The 12,385-nt window shown below is 38.6% G+C and overlaps 1 protein-coding gene across 4 annotated transcripts in view; it reads right to left on the reverse strand.

Annotated features, from left to right (window-relative positions):
* HisT (Histamine transporter) overlaps positions 1-12,385 on the reverse strand; it is a 46,538-nt gene that overhangs the window by 24,923 nt on the left and 9,230 nt on the right. For 2 of the 4 annotated variants that reach the window (XM_065485744.1, XM_065485741.1), the window contains exon 2: positions 6,135-6,456. In XM_065485744.1, the coding sequence (XP_065341816.1) occupies positions 6,135-6,455 (321 nt within the window). In that variant the 5' untranslated portion in view covers position 6,456. Of the gene's footprint in view, positions 1-6,134; positions 6,457-7,019; positions 7,052-11,298; positions 11,459-12,385 lie in introns of those variants that run through there. The other 2 variants (XM_065485742.1, XM_065485743.1) reach the window with 2 other exon arrangements.

Genomic DNA, 12,385 nt, shown 5'->3' on the forward strand with positions numbered 1-12,385 from the left:
ACAAGAAGATTGGCAAAAACTGGGTCCGTTGGGGAAACTGACGTAGGCATATCATCAGCAAAAGTGTTTTCTGGTATGAATCGAAAGTAGCTTTAAGCACACCTAATAAAATTGAACAGAAAAACTGAATTTCTACATTATTTCACCACAAAAAGAGCAGAAAAAATTGGATTTCAAATGCAGCCGTTGCCGCTAAAATGTCAGATGCTTTTTGCTTGATTAAATGTTCATAACTGCTTATTTTAACATTTTCTGCACATAATATAGAACCAAAAACCCTGTCTAGAAAGAAAAAACTATTTTATACCACCCTTGTGTGTTAGGGTTGCAGATATGCACCTAGTTTGTGAAGATTGGGCACGCTGCGCAGAAAAAAATGATCTTGTAAATCATTTTCACGCTAAGGTGGCTGCGGAGAAGTCTCGAGTAATTTTATAACTTATGGGAGGAAGGAAAAGGCGGCGGGAAGCCCATCAATATGCATTAGTACACATCGCGGTGAGCACAGCTATTTGGGACACGCTCTTCTCCGTGAAATTATCGCTCCCGGTCCCGAGGATCGATTTTTTAAAAACGACTTAAACGGAATTTTGTTCACTATGAGATTTTTAACATAGCGCTGATTGTGCGAGTATTAGAATAAGAAAACATAATATATGATACATTATCATAATAGTTTTATAACGATTTTCTAGATTTATTGTTGTGCAGTACAAACAATAAAAATATTAACAACACAGAAGAAATTAAATGAGTAGCGAGCTGTTTACTTTTTCACATTTCCACAGAGAGGGGCTGCTCAACTAGTTCCGGCTTCTAGTTTCAGCCCTAATTCATGAGCTAATTTATGATAAATGAATAAGGACTGCAATCAGTTGCTGAAACAAGTAGAGCAGGATCTTCCTGTAGAAATATGGAATATTAAACAAATCGCTACACACCGAGGACGCTGCATTTAATTTCTTCGGACGATTATGACAACTTCGCGTGCTTCTGCCTTCATTGGCATCTTCTAAGAACTATTTACACAGCAAACAGTATGAAATGAAATAAATAGAAACCCAGTCGTAATCTTAGGTTGTAGTAGTATTTACTAAACAATTGCAGCTGTGTACGGAAATAGACAAAACAAGAACAATAATTACTTTCTGAAATAAACCTACATTGCTGCAAGTCAATTGTAGAACACAACTCGAGTGGGTCAAGGTTGCGGAAATCTCCTATGTTCACAAGAGAATAAATTTTCTCGTCACTTATATAAAAGGGGGTGCAACACGCTCTCTTTGTGTGGATTTGCTCCGGGAAAAAGTTGGTTACTGCTGTTGCCCCTGTGTGTTTGCATTCCCATTCACAGCAAACGGAGAACCATACTGTAAATAATACTCCTCCCCTGTATTTTCGTCCACGGCGAACAAGTAATTGGAATTGCTGGTTCAAATGAATTGTTGCTGATTGAAACAGTGCAAAAGAAACGGACAATTTATTTTCTCCTCAACTTTTCTTGCCTCTGAATTTGAAAATGATGCACGTTCATTTTCCAGCATAAGCACAAAATTCGTTTGGGAGAGGATTGAATTTGATAAATACTCCATTGACTGTAGTAAACAAATATAAGCATCCGATTCGAATTCCATCTGCGCATTCCATCCAGGAAATTATTTTGCGGCCAGAGCAATCGCGGATAAAAACAAGTTTGGCGCAGATCGAGCTAGAAATACACAGCAGCCGTGTTTACTGCCATAAATCGGCCGCCGCTGGCCGTGCTCGGCGGGAATGAGCTGTGGCCTGCACACATCCTATATATTATGTGCTCCAAAGTGGTAGAAAGTTTGCCCAGAGCTGCGAGTGTGTATAGAGCGAATCGAAATCAACACGCCGACTGACTGGCTGGCAGCGCTCGCAAATTTGATCAACGCTTTGCGTGAGGGAGCGAGTGTGTGTGTGTGTGTGTGTGTGTGTGTGTGTGTGTGTGTGTGTGTGTGTGTGTGTGTGTGTGTGTGTGTGAGAGAGAGAGAGAGAGAGAGAGAGAGAGAGAGAGAGAGAGAGAGAGAGAGAGAGAGAGAGAGAGAGAGAGAGAGAAAGAGAGAGAGAGAGAGAGAGAGCAACTTTAAGCGGAAAATTCTGTTGTCTTTCCTCCCTTGCGGAGTGCTTTCAGTGGTAACGAGTTGCAGAGGAAGCGTGTCGACGGGTTTCCTTGTTTTCTTTTTGCTGCTGACGATGATAAATTAGATTTGATTATTGTACCAGGCAACTTCTTCACACAGGTGTTGCGCAGGTTGCATAAAGCTTATCCATAAGATTTCGTTAAGATATTATGAGCGAGTGGATTGTTTTAATGCATTAAAACTCAAAAACTTAGACAGTGAGTTCCCCTTTGAGAGTTAATGAACCAAAACGTTTTCTTATTTTTCACACAATGACACTTCGCCGCTGCATTTAGCCCCTTCGCACGAAATCACGTCGTAAGCACTTTATTTTTATAGTTCGACCGCCCTAATGGAGCAGAAAATAATTTTTTCCGCCGACGACCACCATAATTTATACCTCAAGAAAGTTATCCTTCACTTGCATCCCTGCGGGCTCTCCTGCTCACCGCCACGGCTTTCTTATTTTTATTCGTTTCCGCAACAGTAACTGCTATTTGTTATTGCCCTTTCCAAACGGCCGAATCTACGTGTGCGTGCGTATTATGTAAGATACATAAATGTGTAAGTCGATGTTTGGCTTGATTAGGAGGATTGCCAAGTGTGGTAATTTACGGCGAGAGATTGCCCTCGAGGACGTACAGCAATTATCGCTCTGATCGAGACCCTTTTGAGCCTCGTCCAACACTAAAAAAAGGCCAACCAACCGCACGCAAGGGAACTTTTTTGCTGAAATCAGCAACTAGCACCAACCCAATAACCTTTTAAAAAACTTAAGTTCTTCTATGCGATTGAGTTACCCTCTGTCCAACTTTCGAGTTTTATGTGAGGGTATAAAATTTCTTTATTGATTGATGCATTTATTAAGCACTGAAAAGTGTACAACTTGGTATAATAGGTTTCATCTTACTTGGTACAGATAGACTAATATCTCTTTTTTGCAGTTCAGAAAATGTTATTAGCTTGCTTCCTTATCGCAGAATTTACAAACACAGTCTGTTATCGACTCACAATGGTAATTTTTGTTCTTACACCATATATAATGGAACACGTGACAAGCGCAAACATGTGCCTATTATCACAAAGCGTTAACTTTCAGTTTTGGTCGAGCATTGCGGGCGAGTGTCATAAAATTTGGGCCCGATCTGTGATATCTTTATAGAATATTCTATTCTTTATAGAAAATTCTATTCTATAACCTTTAACGCCTCTCATGATGTTAAGAAACTAAAAAATTCGTCCAAATTAAAAAGTGAAGTAAACATGGAGTAAACTAGTAATATTAAATTTTAAATAAGTAATCTTCTGATCCGAATTGTATAAAAATAATTTGCTAAATGGCTTCCCACTTTTGGATCTAGAATAATAATGGAAAATTGAAGCCTATTTATAATTTAATGGACTTTTTGACCTAAATCAGAAGAAAATTTCAAAAATGTTGTCATAGAATTTGATAAGGATTTGATTGTCCGTTGATATTTACTACTGCTGACTACGCGCACATATATACAGAAGTTTCTTTATCAGAAAGGGTTTGATAACGTGAAAGATAAATAAAACTCTTTATGAAATGGGAGGAACATCAAATAATTATTTTCCTACTTGATTGTGCAAAAGCAAAGAAAGGCCTTTCTATGTGCCGCTCTTTACGAATATAAACTTTGTTTACTGCGACAGTTTTGACAGATTCGCCTCGCATGGCTAATCCTGTTGCGCCGCTCGGCAATAAATAATAAAACCCTATTGCACACACAGCTAGCGCAGCCACTTTCTTCCCTTTTCCGCGATCTCATTTTGGTGCAAAAAGTTGGCTAAGACAGAAAATTGGTGCTAGAGCCACCTAAAATAACACAGCAATAATCCTCAGCGCAGCATTTTTTCGGGGCCGGAGAAAAGCAATATTTCATCGCTCGAGCGAAAAGGCTCGGTGAATTACGCGCCGCCGTTGATGCAACATTTTATTAACATCTAGAACGACAGCTTTGCAATTCGTTTTTGGGTACACGCAAACACACGCCAGAAAAATATGCACCAAAATGAGAGTGACCTTTCCAGTCTTAAATAGCTGACCAGCAACTAATTGCTGTAAATTAGGTGGAAAGCAGAAACAGCTAGCTTACTCCTTTATTATTTGTTTTTTATCCTTTGTTAAAAATACGCGACAATAATGGTCAGCATTATTGAACTCTCAAATTGACGCTGCAAATTTAAAGACGCGTGGAAAATCGGTGCATTGACTTGGAAATTCTATCAGAATTGATGTTATCTCTCACGTACGCATTCACCGGAAATAGTATTTGAGTAATCATCAATCGTCGCGTTGAATGCCGCGTGATTGAGGACCCACATAATTTAGGAGATTAGATAATGCATAATTTAATGAACTTGAAAATTGTAAAGCCAAATCCACGTGTCGAGGTTGTGGATAATTTTCATTGAAATTTTTTAATGTGGAGCACCTCTGTCACTGTGATGTTTGTAAATAAATTTTTTATTTGAATTGAAAATGCATCTAATAGTGGTGGTCTCCAATAGAGTTCAAAATTGCAAAAATGAGGGATATGAGTTCCAAGATCATAAAAAAACCGTCGGTAGAACCACGTCAGACAATAATCTTTTATTGGGTAATTTTCCAAACATTATACATTTTTATTATTGGTCTGGATGTGGCAAAGTATATGGAAAGCTTCCTTATATAACCATAGTAAATTTTAATTAAAAAGTTGCTCAATTTTTTTTTAAATTTACCAAAGTTGTGATTTTTAATAATTTTAAAATGAGAAACTTTGAACATCGGCTACTGCGACAAAAATTAATAAATCCATCCGCCGGTTCGCTTCATATCTTCATTAGCATGTGGCACCACGCGGTGGCCTTTCTCCCACCCAGAGATCATTAAGGGCAGGCCAAGGGTCAGTCCGTGCAAACGAGCAGGAAGAAGTGAAACGATAACGCACGCACCGCGCGTTTCCACCAATGAGCAAATTGGCTCCCCGCACTTAAGTCCTTTGCTCTGTTAACCATCCTCTGTTTCTCCAAAACTTCTATAATTGTGAAACAAAGTCCTAAAAAAATCGAAGAACCCTCAAATGAACAGTGATCTTCTCGTCGACTTATCAAGAGTTTGGAGAAAATTCTTTCTCCACGTGAAGAGAATGGTTTAATCAAATCTGTGAGCTTAAATAATAAAACTACTAAAAATAACTTAATGAGTGTATTTCCGAGTCTATGATAATAGCTGCATTGATACTTAAAGGATATGCCCGCAATAATTGATTTATGTTAGTTGATTTCTACTCTGGTGTTTCGGCTATGTAATCTTTTTGAGCTTCTGCCATCGCATCCTAAAAATGAAATTTAAAATGAGATGCAGTATTTTTCTTATTTATCAATGATAAAAATGTTAAGCCTTTTTCACTAAATAAATTGTTTTTCTTACATTTATTTAAAGATCACCTGAAGCATAAATGGAACTAGATACCAGAACAGAAAGCGACAAATTGATGTTATTTTCTCTGTTCTTTGTACAACACCATAACTAACAAGGTAAGAAGATCTCGGACCTCTTTTAGTATCTTATTCCAAAGGTGAACTTATCATGGAAAAAATGTATTGAATTTGTAGACAAAGTACATCTAGTATTTGGGAAGATGTACTTGTGAGCTGCTTTGCCAACATTTTTATTTACAAATCATTTTCAAAATTCCAAATAAATGTAACTCTAAAAAGAATGCGACACAAAAATAAGGTTTCTCTCTTACGCATCATATATGGCAGGGATTTTAGCTCATTGCCAAATAAAACTTGCCGATCCCGTAACATTCATGATAAGAAAGATAGTTGTTTTTTAGTTAACGTACTTCAATTTTGAATGATCAGGAGGTGCTTCATACCAATATAAAAAGCTTTATTTGTTTTTTTCGACTCCACTTGGGTAAATTCTTTTAGACTGAGAGTTGACCAATCAATTATAGTAAAACCACTTCCTACCTTTTTAGTGAGAATCCAGGAGCCTGGGAAGATAAGTGGAATGTAAGTGATCATGAAGATCATGGAGGTCCAGTCGATGGCCAGGAAGCTGACGCCATAGTAACGTTGGACGACGTTAGCGATGATGGAGTATTGGATCCATTGCATGGCGTTGGAGGCCGAGTAGAGCACAAAGAGGGCCAGCACCAACCACCGCCGTTTGTATGACTTGTACTCTCCGGGCGGCTCCTTGCTCACCAGGGGGTCAGGTGTGGAGGCGGCCAGAGCCGAACTCAGGCCACTCTCCACCGTTGCGATGCCCTTTACAGTGTCTTCTGCCATTCTGCGAACAAAACAAAAGGAAAATTTCACCCATCTGAATTTTTTGTTTTCAACAATAGAACAAAAGAAGGAAATCTCCCGATTCAGTCCAACAACGGAATATTTTTGTTTTTAAAGAGGAATGATACTGCAAAAGCCTGGAAAAAGCTTGTTGCCAATGCATAAACTCATCCCTTAGGATTCAGTTAAAGCCTTAATTGACCTAAGGAGCGCTGTAATTTTTTGAGAAAATTGGCTGGAAAGTTACCGTGCTTTTCAAATGGTAATGGCTGTCTCGTTACTTGAAATCCGATTTAATTTCAAAATCAAGAGTTTCCCCAATAAGTGGCACACACCGTTGGACAGATCTCGACGAGAGGAATCGGAATATGCCAAGAAAATATGTAAATTTTGGAGAAAATTGGCAAAATTTGAATTTTTTAGTGTAGGAAGGTCCTTTTTTATTATTGCAAATTGTTGAAAAAATTGTTTATCGATCAATTGTTTATGGCCTCCAACAATTCAAATAATTTTCAATTGTTGCCCAGTATCATTCCACTTTAATAACAAAAAACAGGCTTTTACCGGGTATACTTCGCCATGTTTTCGCTCCCGATTTTTAAGCGTTTTATCGTTTTAATATCTAACTCGGAAAGGCGGCAGCAGACACGTAATTGTGCTCACAAGCGAACGGAGAATGAATAAACGGGCGCTCGGTGGAGCGTGAAGTGGCTACGAATGTGTAATATTATTGTGCCCGCGCACAGCATCGGATGTGTTGGAAAACTCCTTTTTATATATAAAAAACCAACCGACACATTCCAGCTGGGACTCTCTTGTCTCTCGACGTCGACAAACAATTGTGTGCACCATGGGGAAATTCTCGGTATTTTATTTGGAAAATATGTCATACGGCGTCACGATTAAAATACACACATAGCAAATTTGAAGCATACAAGAGAAGCATACAATTTCGTCAGAAATGGCCGAGCTCATTCTACCAGACGTAATTCGAAGGAGAGTCTGAGCTGCTAGCAGAATTCGCGTATTTTATATCCGGTCCCCGCTCTTCACGTTTTTGTCTGACCTAAATTATGCTCACGTACGTCGTCCACTTAAACACACACGTTTTCTGCGGGGGTGGAACGATGCTAGTCTGAGCCCGGATGGAGAAGTTGCACGCTACCTTTTTGCCACTACTCGGAATTCGGCTGAAACTGCGTTTTCTCTACTCCAGTGAGCTTTCCCGTCTATTACCCTTAAAACATGGAATGCGTTCTAAGCCCCAAACACCTTATGACCCTTCAGTGAAAAATTCTTCATAATACCAAGGGAAATCTGATTTTTGCACTTACGGTTTTACAATTCGAGATTTTGTGAGCGTAACTGTGTCCCTGGAACAAATCCTTCCTAAAATATTTTTGAGCTTTTATAATTTTCAACGCTTCATCAGTGCTCGACTTTTCGATAATAAGTCTTGTTAACTCTCACATTTGGTAAAAATAGAGAAAGTTAATTTCAATGACTTTGTTATGAAGAGCCTGTGAAAATAATAATCATTCTTAATTACTTTCAAATTAAAAATAATTACTTTGCCCTTCATACTGATTTCAATATAACCGATGAATTGCAGCATGATGTTAAACTATTATAATTGAAACTATTAACTCTACAGAAATTCATTTTTCGATCTTTTTTGTCCGTCCAAATATTATGGGATTGAATTGCTTGTTGGTGCGCAGTTATTAATTTAAAAATACAAACATCCAGTTCAATTAAAACATTGAATTAGAGCTTGTACTGAACACCATGAATGTATTTTGTTGTTTTTCTATACTAAAACATGCTGTACGCATGACATGACCATTTTTAAACGAATCTCGCATTTAAATTTGATAAAAACGTGCCTGTGCATTTGTTCCCAGCACGTTTTCCATTTCCAGCGTCTCCTCCCGGCTGGCCAATTTATGTCGGGGCTTTGTGGATAAGGAGGTGGAAAGGGCGCAGATCGTGCCAAAAGACGAAACCACCCTCACTGTGTAGCACCAACAATGTCTTATCCCCGACCAGATTTATTGACCGACTAGGAAAATAAAGTAGGAATGGGTTTGAAAAAAGGAGAAGGTCCGGTCTGCGACCGTTGGCGCGAAATAAAATAGTCTTATTGCAAGTTTGAACTGCTGCTCACGTGCTTTAGTACGGTTTGAAGGACACCTTTATTGACATTTGATGCATGTGCTTGACGGAGTTTTCGCTAAAGAATAGCATATTTTTTAAAATAAGTATATATAGAGAGAGACGAGGAAAACGATATTGTTTTAACTGGAGAATGATTTGCCTGCTCTTGGAAATACATTTGGTGCTCTGTTATTTTTGGCACCCTAACTGTGATAATTCCATTTCAACTACGGACCAGAAGTTCCACGCTGTTTCTACAACGGCGCAGCTATTTGCTCCAGCTGCTGCAACTTTATTCAAAACTGTAGAACAGGAAAATCCACTTATTCCCGTCCCGAACATAGCAATAAAGACAAATTGCTCTCGTTTAAATTCAAAATGTATGCGCAACAGCAACTCGCGGTGGGGAGGGCGACAACGGGTCCTTCTTGGCAGTCTTTTGCAAAAAGTGCGTCGCGAAGAGATGCTTCTTCGGACTCACTGTGTGCTTAACAACCTGCTTACAACCGTGTTTCTGGAGGAGAATTTTTTTGCAGCGTTCAAGCATATATAATATTTAAACGCGGGCTGCAAAACTGGCAGGCAACCAAGAAGTGCGAGAGCGGAAGAGTTCCCACGAAAAAAGAAAAAGAAGGGTCGGCGCACAACCATTAGATGACGACAAAGATGAGCTATTTTCCTACACAAACATCATCACAGGAAGCTGAATGAACAACTTTTCCAGTTCCAACCCCTTCACTCTGCACAGAGTCCGGGTAAATGAGATTCTGCGAGGGAAACAAAAGAGACGGAGTAAAAAAAAACAATGATTCTTGCCAGATGGTTGAAGTTTTATGATATGTTTAACTACGCTTCTTCACGTTTATTACTGCTAGACGAAACAAACTAATCTTTAGTTAGTAATCATTATTAACGACTTCCCATTAGCTGTTAATTATTTTTAAATCAGTCTTAAAAGCGTATTGAAAAATATCAATTCTTTACTCTCATTACTAACTTAAAAAGTTGTTTATATTGGCGACATTGACATTTAATTGATTAGATATTAATATGCGTATCATACTAGTTTTTTTTGAAGGTTTATTTAAACTAATAAATTGCGGGATACGCAGTTCATTTAATCATATTCCAAATTTTCGAAATAATTATACATATTGACATCGCTGAGAGTTGTTGCTGGATGATGGAGCAAATCAAGGAGATGAAATGACGTCTTTTGTGTGCACTTGTAACGATGGAAGATTTCGTCTCCAAAGAGGATTTGCGCTGAAAATTTAATGTAAGCCGCGAAAGGAAAAGAACAAAAGCGAGACGCCAACGCCAACTAAACCGACCTATATACGAGCCAAACAGAAATCGAACGACTTTTTGATCTCGTGCAACACACTCGTAAAAATTTATGTCATAGCAACGTGAAATAAAAAAAATGATACACGCCTAAAACGTTACACGAGCCTTAGAGGAGGAAACAAATTACAAGTCTATACAATGAATCGTCTCTTTAACTATTATTTGTTAGAATCACCATATGCACACGCACAGTAAATTTACAAAACTCATCATCTTCCATATTTATGCAATATAAAGGACGTTAAAATAGGAGGGAAATCAGTTTGAATATTGAGTTCTCCTTATCGACTAACATCTTGGCGTGGCTTTGTTTACACACATGGCTTTGGTAGCAATGCCAGGAGGGGGATAAAGAGCATTGCAAAACATGTCATAAACACGCAACATGCGTTCTCAGTTGGCTACAGTTTCTGTGAGCGTTGCGAAACTTGCAATCAGAGCAGCGAGAATCGCGGAAAATCCGGTTGCCCTTCGCTAGACTGTTTACTGCTCATGCACATTAACTCTTGTAATTGCGCGTGCTAGACAAGTCGCTTGCTATAGAGAGCAAAAGCGACTGACAGAGTCATTGCCTCGTCGCTGCTGTGTTGCTAAATACACGCGGAATCACGCCAATTTTGCCGTCAATTAGCTTAATTAAACAATTTGTTTGCGCGCACCTAGGCAGATTAGTGCGAATTCTATATTAAAGCAACACTGACTTTGTCGTCAATTATTAAATTATGAGGATCTGAGGGGCTATTAAATGCACTGTCGTTTGGATCCGGGTTGAACAAAGAGCAGATATCACGTTTGGCAACGGACCAGCGCCACCAAGGCTACACGGTCATTGATAAGAAGGCTCGTTGATTAACGTTTCCTTTTTTACAGCTTCATCGATTGACATGTGCCCGATATTATAATCCTGAAAAAAAATAAACCACTCACGGGCCTAGCGATCAAGTTTTTATAAATATTTTCTTGTGTCATGATCTGCATCTAGCTCAGATAAATACAAAAATAACATCAAAACTAGTGAGAAACCAAACCAAAATAGCAAATTGAAATAATTGTATGTGGGTGGTAAAAAAATGAGATGATACAAATGATCACAATGCAAACGATACGGAAATGTTATAGGTTTATTTTTAAATTTCAAGAGAGGAAAATTTTCATTTGAAAATAATACTATTTAATTTTGATCCATTTCTGTAGTTTGCTTTTAAAATGGTTCAGTCTGTAATGCTTGTTATACACTATTTGATAGAGTTACTTCGCCAAAAATCGCAGTCAAAAAGCCAGAGTATCAACCACGCAAGGAGAAAATGGGAGAGGAAACCGCAAACAGACGACTTACAACAAACGCCGCTCTTGTTGGTCTATGGCGTCTACAATTCCCTTTTCCTGCGCTACACAGACGACAGGCGGGCTCATTTTTCACCGGCTCGTGCTTCAATCCGCTATCCGTCATAATCGGCAGCGTCAGCTGGTGCTTTTATCACTATAGTCCACACTGGAGGAGCAATCGCACCAGCCGCTCAAGACTAACTCAACTCTCGTGATTTATTTTTCAAGGGTTTGGAACATGTGCATAATCTACTCCCCCCGCCACCGCTTAAGCACGCATACATATATTCACCCGTTCTCTCACTAGACGGCCAGCATCACTTTGCGACATTGATAAACGACCTGATAAGCATTTTAATGAGCTACGGACACTTTGTCACATGAGAGGAAAGGACTCTTTTTGTTTTTGCCGAAATCAATCACCGATTTTGTTCCTTTTTTTAGTGAGCGCCCGCTGTAAAAATTGACGAATCTGCTGGCGTGAGTGCACAAAGTCTGACAAAAACCAATCAATTTGTGCAAATTAATCCGCGACCGAGCCTTTTATTCAAACTCGCCGCGTTGGCAGTTTTCCCTCTTCGTGAATTTGCGGGTGATTGCAATCATTATGTGCTTACAGAATAAATCAACAGAGTTAAATATTTGTGAAATTGAGTGGTAATTTATCATATCATATTTGCGGAATATTTTCTGCTTGTTTTGCACGGTGATAGGGATTCAAAGAGCAGCTTTTTCAATACATTTAACGAGGCGAACCATATTTAAATTAATTTTCAATGCTCTCTATCACCTAAAAAACTTTCCGATGCGAATGGTATTGTTTAATTTATAACATCGACTCAAAAAATACTCTGGATCCAAAATTGAATTAAATGTTTATATATCAAGGAATAATAGAGAGGGAAGATTTTCTGCAGGAAAACAATCACATATCAGGGTAGAAGCTTTGTGCAACAATTTACTTGAATGAAACCTCCAAAGTAATCATTTCTAGAAAACAATTCATCCATAGAAAGGATTGCACTACATCTGCAGATAAAGAAACTCCTCAGAGCTTTAAGCAGAGGTTTCATTACTCTGTCCTTAGCAAACAAACA

Source organism: Cloeon dipterum, chromosome 3 (assembly GCF_949628265.1).
Source record: "Cloeon dipterum chromosome 3, ieCloDipt1.1, whole genome shotgun sequence".
Classification (NCBI taxonomy): Eukaryota; Metazoa; Arthropoda; class Insecta; order Ephemeroptera; family Baetidae; genus Cloeon; species Cloeon dipterum.